The sequence below is a fragment of the Apostichopus japonicus genome, chromosome 13 (genome assembly GCF_037975245.1).
Source record: "Apostichopus japonicus isolate 1M-3 chromosome 13, ASM3797524v1, whole genome shotgun sequence".
NCBI lineage: Eukaryota > Metazoa > Echinodermata > Holothuroidea > Aspidochirotida > Stichopodidae > Apostichopus > Apostichopus japonicus.
Genome location: NC_092573.1, coordinates 2,303,653 through 2,322,872, shown reverse-complemented (window position 1 = coordinate 2,322,872; position 19,220 = coordinate 2,303,653). Strand labels below are relative to the sequence as shown.

The window sequence follows — 19,220 nt, the reverse complement described above, 5'->3', positions numbered from 1 at the left end:
ACAGTACTGTTAAGAATGGAACGACTCTACAATCAGTACACTATGATGCTTTAATATTAAAATTCATGCTAGTCCCCCCTCCCACCCTGCATACACCCATAACCACTGTATTGCTTTGAACACATTTCTATCTACCACAGACAAGGCAATCTGATTTAACACGTTACTGACAATCCCACCTATAGATAAAAACAGGCAGCCTACATCCCATCACAATAGGTACTTTTAAACTTGTAAGAATAAAATCGCAGACAACCTGCTATGATTCAAGACCTTTATACGTGCACTGTACTTAAATATGATCTGATAAACATGATACAAATGCAAGAACTAACCCAGGCAATTTCATCCAAAGTGTTGGTGGTATTTTATGAGCTTGAAAAAGATTAGAACCACAAACTGAAGGTTAATGTGATGGACTATTCTGACTAATCAAACTAAAGACTGCTCAAACAAATCAGAATATTTGGTTCAAAAAATATTAGACAATTGAAGTAAATGCTCCCCTCTTGCCTGTCAAATTTATGAAGACCCTACGAATAGATAGGAATTGATGTAGAACTGCAGAGCAACTTTGTTAAGGGTGACATAATAAATGAAAATTAAAAAAACAAAAGCAACAAAAATACTGAATTACAAGGATGCAAAACAGTACAACGTTTCATACATACAAATGTATTTCAGATAAACAATATTTTTTTTAAAAGTTGTTTTGAACTGTTCTCTTTAAGTATACAAAGATTATTGCTGCCAAATATATCCCATCATTAATACTCGGGAGGAAACAGGATCACCAACATATATATCAATATGTAAATGTATTTAATTACACTTTAGTGCACCCAGGATGAAGAAAAGAGAAAAAAGAAAGAAAAAGAACACCGTTTACATCATCACCATGCATTGATTTCATTCTTTCTCAACATGATGAAAAACAAACACATGCTGAAATGATGTTCAAAAGTTGTTTTTTTGCTTTTTTTGAAATTATCAAGTACGGTAATGTAATGACACCAGCACTGAAATTACCTTATACTGAACAACACTAACATGGGGAAAATAATAATAATACCAACAACTGTGATTAGACCACTAATGATTTACTCCTCTATTAATGGAGCCAAATTGTAACCAAAATTATATCAGATAAATCAGATGCATAATTCTCATCAAGCACACCTTATCACTGGCAGATTTACACAGCAGTTCTCATGTATGAGTTGTAGTATAGTTGAAGCAAAGAATGAAATTGAAATCTGTTTCATTTATACTCCCCTGCTTCCCCTGACCCCCCTCAATTTTTGTTATTTAACATATTTCTTTTGGTCCATCCATTTTATGACTATTTTTGCTGTTATTATTGTTGACATAAATGTCAAAATATAAATGCTGCAGGGTACATATCTAGTTCAACTAAATAGCAACCGATATTTCTGAAGTAATATAGAGTGACTAAAATAGCCGATCCAGTGTCTGATAGGTCGCTACAGGGTAAGGCCGCAAAACTTTCTTTATAAATGCAAGAACTTTGAAAAGGGATGACAGTATTCCAAAAACATTTACCAATTTTGGAGGTTTTAAATAACATCACTACACCACACAGAGTATCTTTCACAGTCTTTCATATTGATAGACATGCTGCAATGTTTATACATTCTTTTCCAAATTATTTAGTTTAATCCCAAAATGTGACAAGGTTGCAACAAATCTTGAAGCATTCATTCTTATTACTTAAAACATTTCGGTCTTTCTGCCTCAATTGCAGATGTGAATACAGCTTTACTTTCCCAATGTAATGGAATGAATAAAAAATAAGGTTGCTTCTTTCCACAAAAAGCAATGAACTGAATAATTCAAAATAACAATGTAATCACAATGCAATCCATGACATCTTCGAGAGTGTAAAATTGAATGTAACTTCAAAACGTATGAAATTACCTGCAAAATCATGCTAAGTATCTTTTTTATACAATTTTAGGTTGCAAAGTTTTATTATGACAACAGTCCAAAAAAAAAAAAGATTCTTTAAATGTCAAATAATTCAATAATACTTTCCTTAATGACTATCAAAACACTAAAACTTATCAGATGCAATTTATTATCACACTTCTCTCTGACTGCAACACCCTAGTATACTTTCATAATGTCAATCATCTATTCAAACCTTCCTTCAACGTCCAGCTATAATTTTAGATTATTTTAACCTAGTATTTATATACATATTAATCGATTTTAGCAAGCTAAATTTTTCTGAATGATACAGAAAGACCCGTCAGTTAAAACCTTACTATACGATGAAAAAGTAAAATAAAAAACAAATTATGTCAAAATAACAACACAACAAAAATATTTGAAAATAACAGTGACACTCACAACATTAAATGACCTTTAACTATTATCTCCAAAAATCAGTGTAGCATAAACTAATATATGAACTATTTTATGTTTATTCATATGTATATTTTGAGACAAGGAGTTCATGCACTTTCTGAGTACTCATATTTACAGGAAATTTGTTCATCTTCAGTTTCTCTGGTCCTTTTAAAGGCCATTTTAAATTTGTCAAAAAAAAAAAACAAAAAAAAAGTTGCAATTCCACAATACATGTGTGTAACATTATCAAGTTATATCTCTATCCAGAATGCATATGGGGGTATATTTACAACTGAATTTTCCAACTGCTGTGATTTTCAAACTACCGAAACCTTGTCTTGAGAATACTTGTTACATGAACATGTTAGGTGAACATTATATATCATGATCTCACTTTGTGTGTGCATGCTGTTAACACCTTTCCCAACAATGTAAAAGTTTATAAGAAATTAAAGCACCCACACATCTTTTTTTCAATTCTGTAATTGGTAAGTTTTCACCTCTTCCAAATCTTATATTGGATTTTCCTTTTTTTTCATCTGATGGATGATGACATTGTTTTTACTCATTCTGAACCGTCAACCTCCTGTCCATCAGATGCCATCTCTTCTGGATAAGCTGCCCCCGCCTCTGCTCCCGGGGGCTCGGGTGAGGGTTCCCTAATTTCTTCTGGAGCTGGGTCTCTTATCCTTGGATCTCTGGCTGTGTATCTACCTTGTAGAAACTTTCTTAAGTGCACCTGTAAAGAAAACAGTTGAACATTTGATGATTTGTTTTGGTGGATTTCTTTTTGACATAAACAATATTCTAACATGTTGTACACTTGGAAGGGTGGTAATATGCAAATATGTGAGGTTTAAAACTAAAAGGTAACATTGTCACCAACATAAATCACTGAATTGTTTTAATTTAATTAAGAAATGGTTTCAACATGAGGAGGAAAATATAAGATATGACAGGATAGGTACTCCTTTTACAAACAGGGACTGTTAAAAGGATTTTCTGATGGCTGATTTTAATTACTTAGCAAAATTGCTGAAAGTTCTCTGAATCTTTAGGCACAAACCACATCCTCATAGCATTTTGCAGAATGAAGATATGAATATTTCAAATTTTGTGAAATTTTGTAAATGTATCTGGCAACAGCAGTACAGATGATGTCATCAGGGCACTTCAGAGGAAAATGTCTCTGTTTTTCTTTATAACTTGTCAATCCTATAGAGAAGAAGGATATTTCTAAGTACAGAGATCTTTCACAGCCATGCAAAAATTCCAAATGTATCAGGTTTCAAGCATGAATCAACAAGAAGATAATAATAGCCTAAGGAAAGCATTTGAAGAGCATTTGCCCAGATGACATCACAGACCCCCTACTGAGATCCAACTTCCTGGAGTAGTTGAAGGTTTTAGCCAGTCAAAAAAATGTCACATTCAATCAACCATATCTCGAGTTAGGAGCGAGATATTGAGATGGGGGTTTCAACTAACAGTGTGGAATACAATTTCTCTTCAGCGTAAGTTTCACACCGTTTGTCGGCAGGAAATCCTTCTAAGGGAGAACGAGAGGGGCTTAACTTAGCCGCAGATTCAACCCTACCTGTAGGTGCATATTGACTTCATCATCGCGACTCAAGTAAGGGAAATTCCCCCCTGTCTTCAAATGAGATCTTCTTGCGTTTGGATAACATTTATAAACTTCTTCCTTCACTGACTGTGATAAGGCACATTTATCGAAAACCTAGCGTAGCAACAAAGAAGAAAAGAAAGATTCAATAATCATGAAAATGAAACCTATCAAGAAGAGCAGGGCAGAGGCGGGGTACTCTTCCCGTTCCTGTTTGTGCATCTGATATAAAGTGAGACAAAACTGATGATAGACTGATTTGCTGCTCGAAACATTAATTTAACCAAGAATTAAACAAAAGTTGCCACAGTTACATATCGTGTGCAGCATTCCTGTAACTATCTGTTAAAGAATTGTGACCTAGAAAGCATACAAAGAAACATCGTAGATTGTAATGTAAGCATTAACTGCATGTATTTACTCTACTGAAACAGAGTGGTAGGGAGGTTAGATGTTCACGGCTCGAAAAGACGTCCTAATCGATGTTTTCAGTGTTTCAGTATTTTTTATGCAACTCCATCCTAGCATATCAATGATTACTAACCCATATCAATGATTACTAATTGCTGTTGTATCATCTATTTCCACATGATGTGGTTGTTGTAGTTTATATTATTTCATTTCATTTTATTTCTTTCATCAATGTTTTGAAAAGGTTCTCCTCTGCCATCGTTTAATATGTCAATCCGACTCATTTGCAACGTTTATCTTCATCTAGTTGTCTGAGCTTGTACCAGCTAAACCATCATCGGTACTTCCTATAATTTTCAGAGTGCTAATAAACTACAACATCTAAATTCTCTGCAAATACTTTCCAAGAGATTCAGATCCTTCAGATTACTCGCATACATAAACAAAGGGTAATTAAAATATAAGACAATAGATGTTTCAGTGAGTGATTAATGCTTAAAAGTTGGCAGTAAAATGCTAGCTGATGTTAGAATTTGAGTACCCCTTTATAGACCTATATTATATAATGAGGCAACAGCAAACTAAAATTACTTTCACAAAGGCAGCTGCTGTGACTGCAAGGAAACATAAGTAAGCTCTGGGTCACTTTGCTTGCTTCAGATTAGAAGTTTTCTTGATCAATTTGACATGTGAACTGTACTCAGCAAGGGTAGGGGGTGGGGGGAGGGGGTCTACATGGCAACCAAACAGTTCAGTTGCTTTGAAAGTTAAAACAGGCTTAAAATTCAAAATAGCATGCTGTCATTCTTACATCTAAGATTGTAACATCCACATCTCGGTACTTCTGGGGTTCTACATACGCGCTGGAACAGTTCATGGCGAGTCTGCTTGCTAACTCTTTCTGTGAAAGTGTTTCAAGCTGTAGGAAACAAACAAAACCAAAAGACATAACATAGTTTCAATTTCTATGACCTTCCTTTTTTCTAAATTTCCTTTTACCACGACAATCAGAACATGCTTAAGGAAATATGTCTGCATAACTTGAATAAGGTAGAGTCTACTAGTCATAATGGAACAGTTATGCTGGGAATGCCAATGTTAAGGCATAACCATGGAAAATCATGGTCTGCCAACTAACAGACACACCTGCATTGCAAACAAACTGTAGTGTAATGATGAGGTGGGTTCCCAAAAGGGACTGGTGGGGCAGGGATGGGGGAGGAGGAAGGATAATGGAGAAGAAACATTTGCAACAAATTCCACCTTCAAGAGGTGTTATGGTGGCTATACCCAAATTGTTGGAAATTATCTTCAGGTTGGGACAAAATCCTCATGGTATATTGTATTATTAAGATTTTTCAATTTCCAAAGTTGGTGAAATCTTGTGAACACAATTTGCAACATCTGAATCAATGAAGCCATCAGGGAAATTGAGAAGAAAGTCTTTGTTTATTTCCTCATAATATTTTAATTATTTACCCCCTAGAGGAAAATTATATTTGAATAAAAAAATAGTATTTTGAATTGATGCAATTCTAAATGCAGAGAACTTTTAAACGTTAACCAAAGATTGAAAATGTATGGAATTTAAAGAATAATACAACAGAAAGATTATAATAGCCTAAGTATAAAGCTTTTGGAGTATTTGCCCAGATGACATCACAGAGCTCCTAATCTGATCAGCTTCCTGCAGTAAGGGAGGGTTTAGTCAGTCAAAAAAGGGTACATTCTATCCATCATATTTTGAGTTTGGGTCAAGACCGTGAAGAAAGTTGCTCCAATAACACAGTGGAATATTTTTCTCTTCAATAAAAGTTTATCTGTCAGCAGAATATCACGTTAACTTTACCATGAGAGAAAAAAAAACATTGATATTCTTGCCTAGACTCAAACTCACGAAACCTGGTTGATGACCACCACTGACCTTTGAACTGCCTCCTGACAAATTCCAAACAAAGAGACCTCTTTCACCATCATAAAAGACCAACCACAACAGAGATCGATCTCAAAATGAGATGAAATCAGGTTGTCATGAAATTTCTCAAATTTTTCTTGTCTGTAATAAAGTTTCTACGTGCAATGCTTTTCAAGAAAACCTTTAACTGTTAATTTATACCGATATTTAAATATGATTGTACATAAATGCACCGCAAGCAATATAAACCAATATAAATGTTGGGACGCTTTTCTTCCATCTCTCCAACGTCAGTCATAAACTGGGTCACAGTATTGAACATTGTGCAATCATGTTACAGCAGTTAGAAAGTGAAAGAACTTTCTTTTCGGCTTGCGATGATGACGTACTTCCTTTCAGATAGTCAAACTATGACACGGTACTTGCTCTTTGTATCGGAAGAGACAGGCAATCAGTTTTTCTGGTTTCAATAGCAAGCTAGCAATCATTCTTATTATTCACTGCTTTCAATTGGAAACGGATAGCTCAAGGAATGCTCAAAAGTGAGACAAATGCTGTATGATGATTCACAAATGCCCAGAATAGATAGTCAAAATCAGACTCAAAATCAGTAGAATAACTATGAAACACCAGATACACATGTGTGTCACTTGTGTAATGCTGTTGCAAGGCTAGCAAAATATGTCTTCTTACACACACAAAAAAAGGTGCCAACAAGGCAATAATTAGTCTAACTACAGATAATTACTATTACAAAGGCTGCCAAATAACCCTACTTTTGCAATCTGTTGAAGTTTTATCCAAGAATTGTGGCACTCAGCAAGAAGCTATCTACATATTTTCTTCTCATATTTCAACATGATGTGAGATGTTTATTCATTTCATTGCACATACATGTTTCTTGCCTGTACATTGTACCTGTTGGTTATAATAATTGACAAATTATTCCTAAAATCAACTATTCAAAGGACAACTCAAGTAACAGAAAGTTCAACCGGTGTTGCCATGGTATAATTTCTACTCACCCTCTCGACCATAAAGTCTATGGAATCCGCGATATCATTTTCATATTTCCCAGTGTCAAATCCTTGTAGAACAGTTCTTTTCAACACAAATGATGGCATCATCCAAAACCTAAACAAGAGAAAACATGATTGATTAAAATTTCACAACATAGACAATAGAGTTCCTAAAAAACTAAACAATTTACAAAAGTTATTTTTCTTTAAACATAATTGACAAGTTTAGAAAAGACCTTTAGATTGCCTGTAAACAGTCTACTGCACCTACTGGCCTTTCTACAGTTGCACAGCTCAAGGTTCAAAAGCTTTAAATCTCCTTGTGAAGGTTGTGGTTGTCGATAAACAAAGTTTATGATTTGTCAAACCTGTTCAAACACACTGAGGAAAAAGTGAAAAGAGTCTGTAAGTTTTATGGTTGCAAATAAATTTACCCTCTATTATTGAGCTACAAGTGACATTTACCTAACACCTTCATTGGTGTTCCTTTCATTCACTTCAACATATGAAATCTGTCATAATCATCTTAAATGAATGGAATGGTGTTCTGGGATTGCACATAGTTAACAGAGCATTTGTGCAGTGCACTTGAATGTCATCAATGTCTACAGAATTATGATTAAGTATAGTATACTTTTGTTTGGTGATCTACACAGGTCATTTTATGTGAAATGCAGTGTAAAGGATCCACAAATAGCTATCAAACAATGAGAAACATTTGGTATTCTAAACACTGGATAGGGTTAACCTACAGCTTGATCAATATCCTTACTTAATCGCATCCAAGTGCAAACTTTCACGCTGATATTAATGAAGCTGGACACTGAAATATTAAAAAAATCATGATAATAATGAAATTGTTCAGAATGTAAGCTTGACAAGTTGTGGTGTTGTGAAGAACCATTCAATAAAACAACAGTGTGGACAAAGCTGTTTTAAGGTAAGTTTGACCATCTAACAATAAGAAAGATGATTACAAACAGGAATATGCAGAATTAATAAAAACAATCACCAACATCAAAACAAAAACATCAGCCATGTTGTAGCTGAACTGACATGTCCAAATTGACCTGTAACATATGGTATCACCTATCTTAACCCCAAATGTCCTTTGATCTACTTTTTGAGTCCACATTTAATGAAGCCCCAGATACGGGCAACAACTTGGAAAGGCTTCCATTCAGTTGAACTTACACTGATGATGCAGGTGACTGCTGGAAGATTTCAGTGTCGACAAAAGTATTGCAAAGGATGAGGGAGGCCACTCTGGAGCTACGGAATGTGTACTCTGCAAACTTCTGGGCCAGAAATCCACCAAGAGATGATCCAAAGATGTGAACCTGACAGACGCAACAAAGTGACGATTGGTAAAGAATTCTTATATTATATAAATTAATGTTTAAATTAATTTAATATGCATTTCCACTACAATGTACATAAAATACAAATAAAACTGACTTAAATTTTGTTTACAGCATATCTGTGAAAGGAGGATTCCTAGAAAAGCTCCAGGCTTAATAAAATAGAAAAAAAAAGGAACCAAATTCAGCTTTAATTAATTAAAACTCCCATCTTTGAAAACAAATATTTATACCTGTTCCTTAAAAAGGAGATAATCAGAGCACAGGGGCCTGGTGAGAGATGGGTTCAAGGGGGGTATAGAATCAAATATGGGGCCAAGGGAAATATGAAGAGGGCCTGAGAACATTATGGGAATAAGGGATATTTCATTCCAATTTTGCTCAATACACTTGAGGAAAAATGAAAGAGTTCAAAAAGGTGCCCAGAGACATAATCGTCCTTGGGTCTGATTAAGCTCTCGCCTTTTCTAAGTGTAAATGAGGCTGAAAAGGCAGCTTCACCAGAAAAATGAAATAACTTGAAAAGGAATAGGGGAATGTTAGGTAACCTGGGAACAACTGTACAATGGAATGATAAGACAGGTTAGAATTAATATTTTTTACTTGTAGGGCACATTTTCTCTTACCATGGATGAGCTAAGCACTTAAATATAATTGTTATCACTTTGCAAGACGATAGCGATTTACTCACTCAATTAATCCTGACAGGGAAAGTAAAAAAACATTTCATAACAAAATGCCTATTGCTTTAATAGAGAAATGATGTGCATACCTTGTCTAACCGTAGGTTATCTAAAAGTTTTCTGAAACTTTCACAAAACTCTTGAATATTCCAATGAACAGGGAACTCCATCTAAAAAAAAGAAGAAAAATAGTAAAACAAGAGAAGACTGCTTAGAAATGATAATTACATGTTTTTAACTATAGAACATTGGATTCTCCTTTATTGCCCATCAAATTTACATATTCTGAAAATTGATAACAGTCTCCAAAAGTACTTTTACCCAATAGATTGTTTTCACAGCATATTCTCTTATGTTTGATATTTATTTCTTTAATTTCTTCAGTTGCTTACTGAAAGGTCAAACTTTTAAAGCGAAAACGGTGTGAATGTAAAAGGGTCTCCTTACGGCGATAACTCTGTAGCCTTTAGCAGATAACCCCAGGAGTTGCTTGAAGTACACATCGGCAGTACCACTGACTGGTGGAAGACATACTAAAGGGCATCTGACATTTCTGGGACCGGCATCATAAAGTGTCCAGTGTGTTTTACCATTGTCATCTACAATAACCTGTGTAAAAAAAAAAAAAAAAAAAAAAAAAAAAAAAAATTTGAATTTTCCTACCACCTTCTACAAGCTCTGTGATCATCAACAAACAGGTACTTTATGTCTGGTGTTTTTCTCAAAAAAACTTATTTTAATTTTATTTAGCTGACAGAGCTTGATGAGTTTCATTACCTAAGATGATACATTTTTCTGTTTGGGTTTATATTGTATGATATGAGAATATTGACTTTTAAGCTTAACTCAACATCCAGTATCAGTTTTCAACCTAACTGTTGAAACTTGGAAGACCTAGTACTGCAGACGGAATAACATGATTAATAGTGTAATGTTTGTAGGACTGTCCTGGCCTAAGGGAGTATAATGAGTCACCAAGAAGGAGCACCCAGTTGGCACAATTTTTCATATACTGTACTTTCATGTCCAAGCACTTGTATTGGCAGTATGAACAGTATCAATAACATGTTTCTATCAGATAAGGTCAGGAACTGTTCATACTATCAATACAAGTGCTTTGAAGTGTGATATGTGAGGACAGTTTAGAGAGGTATTACCGTTAGAAAACTGTCGCAAATGGCTGGAAGGAGTCAGTTTGACAAAATGGCCAACTGTTCTGTGACCTAAAACGGAGCTGACAGGATGCATACAGTTTTCAACTTGAAAAAAAAAAAACATTCCAGAACCTGGTTTGTTCCTCAGTGACAACAAATAAATTTTGGCCATTTACCTTTTTCTGTGGAACATTTGACCGAAAGCTTTTGTATTCTTGTGATTCCGAAATAAGTCCCATGGTTGCCTATTTGATCATCTCGAGTTCCAGCTCAAATGATGGTTATTAGTCAAGTTTTCTCCAGCCTTGTTTAGTTCTCTTCTTGATTCACTGTTGACTTACATCTAACTTCTTCGGTCTAATGTTAGTACTTGGAATCTCTGCCCCATCTGCAAAAAGAAGATAGAATCCAAAAAGAACACTGTGAACAAACATCTTTGGCACTTAATCCATAAATATTGCAGTAGGATTACAAGAACTTCATGCAAATTTCCTCAAATAGTTACCTTTTGCACCAAGGCAAATACAAATCAGAGACAGAGATTTTACAGGCTTTATTTTTTAAATATTCAACGAACGAGCAAGAGAATATTGTAGAGACGTTAACTGCATCTCATCAAAGTCACCATGTTGACATTTAGTTAACATCTAACATTTGAATTTGTAAGGATATAGACATACTGGAAACCATTCTTCATGTAGCTCCTTCTAATAAACAAAACTAAAACAGGTCTATGGTTGTCCTCAAAGCTAGGGTCAAGATGACTGAATGAAAATTCAGTCTTGTAGTTATTAATTAATTGCTTGTGAAAATCAACTTTTAGTTTTTACTACTATTAATAAAAAACAAAACTACAACTACACTACAGAAATTGGTCGCGAGCGTAGCCATTTTCGTGTAGCTGTTATGAGTCATAGCCAATCTGCTACAAAACAGACTTGGGGGCGGGGCTTAATCATCAAAAACGGACCTTTTTACTAATAGTAGGGGCGGCAGCTCAGTGTTGTTTTAAGAAAGAAAAATCATTTAAACATCAAATAAAGCAAATAAAAGCCATTAAATGTCATATACAGGTAGTAAAATTCTTATTAATACCTACCTGTAAACAACAAATGAAAGTTTAAAATGTTAATAAAATATATAAAACATAGGACCCTATCTTAGACGATACCACTGTTGAAAGACAGTTCTATTCTATTCTCTTTCATAAAACATAAGTTTTGGAGCGTGTGCAAAACAGGTCTGCCAAAGTGTGTTTTCAGTCCAAATTGGCCCGATTTGGACATAAATCAGTGAAAAAGTCACAGAATGAGATACAATTCTGGAATAAAAAATAGTAACTTTTGTTGGTCTATATGATATATTCTTGCTCTGGAAATTCCAGAGAAAAAGAACTTTGTTTGAAGACGCTGAAAAATTTTTAAGAGAAGAGAGAGTCCCACTTACTGTTACAATATCTCTATACATGTAATGTATTGAGATAAAAAACCAAAACAACAACAACTGAAAGTGGCAACTGATTCATTTCAAATTACATTATTTCAGGACAACTACTCTCTATCAGTACTTAAAATTGGGGTGCTTTTTCATTTCAGCAACTTTAGGTATATAACAAAGTTGGGAAACTGAAGGTACATAACAAATTGTTTTTGTATCTCCTTTGATTTCCTAAGTAGTAATAGTGATTAAGGCTTTTTACATCATAAGTACTACAAACAGATAATATGTACGTAGGACTCAATTGTGAGGCAGTGAATGCTTCAATGCGATATGTTAATTTGTAACTAAACTTTCTTTCTCTTTGTTTGATCCCTTTGTTTAAAAGCAGAGACTTATTGGATTGCACTTAACAGCATGCACTACTATGACTGTTAAAGGTGTCTGTATCTAGCTGCATCAGGCTACTGAAAACAATGCATTTAGCTGAACTTACCACAACCTAAGTAACATTTAGGCAAAGTAGTTTAAATGTGTGAATTTACTGACATAAATTTAAAAAAACTAGTTTTATCAAAATATTTGCAATATTTTAGAGCAGTAATCACTGTGTGATGCCTGAGTTATGTTGCAATTTCAGCCAAACACAGAATGTTGATTAAAATGTCACCCACATTATTGAAGAGTCTACCTTTGTCATAACCCTCAATAAGTTTGTAAATTTAATGTGGTTCTGCCACAGACTGAGAGACACATTTGACATGTAGTGCTAACAGCAATTGATACCTTCTCATATCAGTAAATTGTTACCAGGACTTTAAAAGTTGTAAATGTTTGCGTCCGCTCCAGAAAAACTAGTGTCACTACAGTTCTTCATGTACATATGCACTTTAAAATACCTCTACAGGAATGCAAAATACTTAGTTATAAAAGACCCCTGACAAAATATTGGCTTGTGCACAATGGAAGCCTAAAGTGATAGGTCTATAATGTGCAACATAGAAAATCAAATGATGAAAGCTTTAAAGAGTTTACAACCACAAAATTACTGTCAAATTCTGAGACAGGAAATTTTACCGTAGACTAGTAATCATATATATGCTGGCCTAGGTATCATGAGGTGCACACTTCGGTACGGGGTATACAGCTCCCTTTTAATACAAAGCGTCCATGAAAATGATATAGGCTATCAATACACTGTGAATGTAGGAAACCAATGTAAAGTAAAAAGATAGCCTAGAGAGAAATAGCAAAAATAAAAATTCCCCCTTTACTGATTTAATTGAGGCTCTTAAATGATGTTAAAATTATTATGTATAGGTCTCGACGACACAAGAACACACCCCTTAAAGGCCTAGTACTCGCTCCAAACGTTATTGAGTCCCAGTCGTAAGTTACTGTTAACAGTTCCCCAATGCAATTTTATTCTTAAGTTTTATTCAAAGTTGAACAAATTTTTCCTTTTCCCCCAACCACTATAGGCAAGTCGGCCCAACCCCAGCCAGTTCTGACCCCTTTCCCATTACAGTATGTAAACAACATTTTAAGCAATGTTGATTAAAAACTCAAGCGCCAATGGCTACTTTTGACTAAGTATGAAGGATAAAGTTTACACTCACAAAATATTTAACGGAAGCACATGGTCAAAAGGACCACAAAAATTTATGCAAAATTTGCGGTGAACAAATTACTGTGGTGTGAATGCACATTTTACTTTATCAACTCTCAATGCGGAAAGAACAAACATATATACTGTGAGATGAAATATGATTTTCACTATCAGAGATGTTAGCTTCCCACACAATTCATAAATTGTCTCAACCCATACCATTTTGTGAGCAAAACAATGACTCAACATATGTGATATTCTTAGAAACAATTCAACTACAACTTCCTACTGTACATGTCGAAACTTCCTACATGTCCTACAGCTCTTCATGTCGAAAGTTGTGTTAACAAGGCCTAACGTTATATTATGTTAGCCCGTTATCACAAACTTCCCAATCTCTACACATGGGACAGTAAAGTTACAAGCAGTTGCATTTAAACAACATACTTTTTGTTCATTGAGCACTATAGACGCAAGTTTGTTTGCAATGGTTAGGGACAATTGGCCTATCAAATCACAGGAAACTGGCAAATGCTTCATGAACTATTTTTCTGCATGAAAATGTCTGTAATGGCAGCATTGTTAATTCTGTACTTTGTGGTTGATTGTTATGATTTATTTGATTTCAAACAAATTCAATCATCTGTACCAAGGGTTGGAAGAAATTTTGGATTTTTGGGAAGTATTCATTCAAAAATGTGTTTGTTATGCTTTGTATAGGCATAGTTGTGAGTGGGTGTGCTTGGGGTTTGTGCGTAGGACGCAACTAATTTGGAGGTTTTGCGTCCCTGGCTAAAAGATTGTGTCCCAGCTGCAGAATCCTGCGTTCGGAACAATACTGCCACTTATATTTTACTGCAAATGGCAATCTCATTTAGACTTCCTGTGCGTTATAACTTATAGGAACCTTGAAAGGGGGTCTTTTACAGTCGTACATTTACAGTGTGTTTGAACATTGGTAATTATATTATGTGTTAGCTCAATTGTTCACCTGGGCTTTGTACAAATTCGATACTGCTTTTTTGTCCAGCTTATTTATCGCTGGTGTAACTAGAGCATAAAATGGTTAATGTATTGTTGTTGTGTATATTTATCATTTTCTTTCATCTTTCTTATTTTTGTTTTTGATTAATTTGCCAATGAATAACCTTTACTTGGTAGATTTATGAGTTCCCTTAATTTTCACTTTTATTGTTAACTACTACATGGCAACAGTTAGTGGTCAGGTGGCCCTGTGTGACCAGTCTTTTTCTTAAACTAAGTAATTGTTTTGTGTGGTCCTTTTTTCTAGAAAGACATGAGCTGGCTCCAAGAATCTATCTCTTTTTAGAACTGTGGGTGAAATAGACAGTTTAATAGCATTTTTGGTTAGGTAGGAATGTTTTTGGTGATGGATGTTTATTTTAAATGTACTTAAGGACACTGATGAAACCCATTTATGAGTTAAATAATGTGGCTGATTATTATTTAGTAAGTGTTAATTGACAGCTGGTAGTTCACTGGACCCAATATATACCAGGGAGTGAAGGTGGTCTAGAGTTGGAGGGGGGAAGTTGAGAAAAAGGCTAAATTATGAATATTCAATGAACTGACGTTTGTGTTTGATTGGTTTAAGGTGGTCATGTGTGAGTTGTCATGTACTATTATTATGGGATGTATTCTTATTATTACAGGATGTATTCTTATTATTATGGGATGTGTTTCAGGAATTATGGGATGGAATGAATATGGTATGATGGTAGGAGACAAAGGGAATACTAAAAGCTGAGTTTGTAATAGTGAGAGGAGAAGAGAGGAAGGATGAGGTTTGAGATGGTTGGGCATGAGATCATAATTATTTTCTTAGACTAACTTTACCAGTATTAGAGTAGAAGACCAGTATCAAATTAATTAAAAGATAAGTGGACACTTGAAGCTATTTACCAAAAGAGTTTTTATACTATAATTAGAAGCTTAATGAATACCTGGAGCTTGTTTTACACATGGATATTTTAGTTTAGTAAACACCCGGAACTGTTTTACATGGAGATTTCATATTTCATAAAAGTTTACTGATCACCCGAAGCTGTACCCATGGAAGCAGACCTATATCTCATCCTGCGCTAATATCTGGCAACCCTATTATTTGTTGCTCTAATTTTCTGTTGGGATGGTACTATAAATCCCCATTTTAGTTCTTGTTCGTGTTTGGCACTGGAAGTGAACTTTGGCACCCCTGCGATGACCCAACCCCAGTGATGAACAGGCCCTCCTAGAGATCAAGAACAAGATGCCCCAAGAGGTTATTTTCCTGAATCGCGAGCCATCCGGAGAGCCACCTTCCCAAGAGAAGTCCTCAACTAAATGAATCACTCTAGAAGTTTCCCAAGGAGACAATTTCATTTTCAATTGTATTTGGTTGACACACGCCGCAATTTTTTTTTATTTCGTTGTGACTGATAAGTATTTTAATATCCAATAGGTTCAATGGATTCCTTATAAGAGCTCTGAGATCTGTAAGTTACACCCATTAATATAATTTTACATTTTCCTTAAGTTTAAGTGACCTGAGTGATTTTAATACAAGGTCCATGTGCATAGTAAAGACACCATTTGCCTTTATATGTTTATTTTTGTGTGAGCGTTTCGCCTTTTCAAGTTGTCCCACAATCTCAGAGTGGACTGGCCCTACCCTCATAGGGAGGTGCCACTTGCAATTTTCCCAACCTAAAATATGTTTTTGACTGGTCACTGTGTTTTTGGCCGGCTACACTGGCACTACATAGGATACTAAATACTCCAAGCAGAAGAAACTTCAAGAAAGAATACTTTTTAACAACACAGAAGATTATTTATTTTATGCAACAAAGTCCATTGTTCGACCAGTGGTAGTAACTACACCAATCAAGCTCTTACATGCAGTAACAGTGGTTTTGCTGGTAAATGTTGGAGAAAATTCATTAACCCCCTAACCTCCTTTAAAAGCCAAAAATAGGCAATGCCAAAACTGAATGTGACTTAAAGATGTGGTTGGCAGGAAATTCAATATTTAATATATATTATATAATATATAATATATATATTTAATATATTTATATATTTTCTCATTTTCAACCAGAAGTTAAACCCAACTGTGTTGGTATCTAACTTTCGCTCAAAGTTTAACATCAAACAGACTGCTAAAGTTTGATTGAATCATTTCCTTTTAATACTTATGGTCTCATAATACAAAAGTAGACCTATTCATTCCTATTAAACGTATTTATTTGCCTGGAACTAAGATGACAGTGGTGCTACTGTATATATGCATAAATTTACTGGCTTATGTAAAGTATGCAACCCTGTTTACCAAAATGTAAAATCAGAAATTGGAATGAAGAATGAAAAATCTCCGGTCAAAGGCATTATCGCCACTGCGGCTGGGCCCCCACCAGGATGGAGGCTCAGTAGACTTTGTAATTCTTATAAAAACTTTCACATATTGTTGTGCCATTCTGAAACTAATACTAGCTAGGACTAATGACAATGTAGGCCTAGGCCTACTATAGTCAGTATTGCGAAGTTCGGCATACTGCAAAGTTCGGGCACCCTAAGAAATACACGATTTTCACCATGAAAACCTACAGGAAGAGCCAAATTTCACCAAAAAGTACGAAGCTACAGTTATTTTCTCTCCAAAATGACCCGTGTGCAAGAAATTACTTACATATTTGTCAATAAAATGACGAAGATCTATGAAGTCTGTTATAATTACTGAAAAAGCAACTGCGCCACCAATTTTATCACCAGCGCCACACTGTGGGTTGCGTGTCCGAACTTCGCAATACTCTAGCAAGAAATACCAGTTCCACAATCACAAAGAATCTTCTTGGAAAACAACGTGAAAACAGTTTGCAGGAAAGAAAGTTTGGCCGTGTATCGTACTATAACAAAATTCTCCCACCATATGAAGTATATTTTCAAATGATTTATACCAGAAGATTTAGTTTTGGGGTGTTTTAAGTCTTAAGTGGCCGAACTTCGAAGTCACCATCCTACTACTAGTACTAACTTCACTGTGACTGAGCCTCTTCATTTATTTTGGAAAGGTGTTTTCTGACTGTGACAGTGATGGAGCATTCTATAGTTACTCCCTAATTTAGCGTAGCCTTCATTGAAAGGAGAAAGAGTTATCCTTGCCTAAGCCTAAGTTTAGGCAGAGTTCTTTTTTTATTGGACAAAACTGGCCAAGCCCTCAGTTACAACTTAGTTAATGGTTTACTTTCCTTAGGACTAGCTACTGTATACTACTACTACTAGTACTAGTATTACTACTAATAGTATAGCCTAGCCCAGGGCTAAACATTTACAGTTAGGTTCGACGTTAGGCTAATCATATCTCAGTTCTTCGTCAGTAGAAACCATTCCAGCCGGTCAACTAAGAACTCCTATATTATCCTAAATTACCAACCCAGAATCAGCATTCACATCCGTCTGGCAATGTCTGGATATCCAAAACAGAACGAGGTGACGTCGACCTGACCTGCATGCAAGTTCATTCACAGCCAACTTCGTAATCATCCCATGATATAGACTATTGCAATGTACGTACTCAGCTAACTAGCTAGCTCATGACCTGTATGTAAGCAAGTACATTGATATGATCATATTAATACTAGAGCTATCGACAGACATAAACCGGTAATATGGAAAGCCGTTTTAACATTTAATAAGGAATTTCAGATATCTCGAAATAATTTCATATATCTCAAATTAATTTACAGATATCTCCAATTTATTTAAGATATCTACAAATAATTGCAGATATCTTAAAATCAATTTCAGATATCTCGAAATACCAGGAAATTTCAGATATCTGAAATTGAATTCGAGATATCTCGAATTCATTTTCAGATATCTCGAATTCAATTCCAGATATCTCGAATTAAATTTTAGATATCTGAAATAGAATTTTAGATATCTCGAATTCAATTTTAGATATCTCGAATTCAATTTCAGATATCTCGAATTCAATTTCAGATATCTCGAATTCAATTTCAGATATCTGAAACAGAATTTCAAATATCTCGAATTCAATTACAGATATCTCGAACTCAATTACAGATATCTGAAAATTTCCGATTAAATGTTTAAATGGCTTTCCATACGTGCCATTTTAACATTTAATAGGGAATTTCTGCATACGCATTTCAGATATCTCGAATTAGAATTGCAGATATCTTGAATTCAATTTCAGATATCTCGAATTCAATTTCAGATATCTCGAATTCAATTTCAGATATCTCGAATTCAATTTCAGATAGGCCTATCTGAAATAGAATTTCAGATATCTCGAATTTAATTTCGGATATCTCGAATTCAATTTCAGATATCTCGAATTCAATTTCAGATATCTGAAATAGAATTTCAGATATCTCGAAATCTATTTTAGATATCTCGAATTCAATTTCAGATATCTGAAATGAAATTTCAGATATCTCGAATTAAATTTAAGATATCTCGAATTTAATTTTAGATAGGCTATCTGAAATAGAATTTTAGATATCTAAAATAAGAAAAAAATTAAGATATCTCAAATTCCCGATTAAATGTTAAAATGGCTTTCCATACGGTAAGAAGCTTGCAGCCATTAAGAGATATGTGCTTCTCTGTGTT

At 34.7% G+C, this 19,220-nt stretch overlaps 1 protein-coding gene across 1 annotated transcript; it reads right to left on the bottom strand.

Annotated features, from left to right (window-relative positions):
- Positions 1 to 2,144: 2,144 nt before the first annotated feature.
- Positions 2,145 to 18,175, bottom strand: LOC139978412 (maspardin-like). Its single transcript, XM_071988624.1, has 9 exons — positions 18,016 to 18,175; positions 10,717 to 10,928; positions 9,834 to 9,995; positions 9,476 to 9,556; positions 8,537 to 8,682; positions 7,349 to 7,457; positions 5,220 to 5,327; positions 3,971 to 4,111; positions 2,145 to 3,112 (listed from the first exon to the last, which is right to left on the bottom strand). Exons 2-9 carry the CDS (start codon positions 10,777 to 10,779, stop codon positions 2,939 to 2,941), a joined length of 984 nt encoding a protein of 327 aa, XP_071844725.1. The 5' UTR covers positions 10,780 to 10,928; positions 18,016 to 18,175; the 3' UTR covers positions 2,145 to 2,938.
- Positions 18,176 to 19,220: the final 1,045 nt, after the last annotated feature.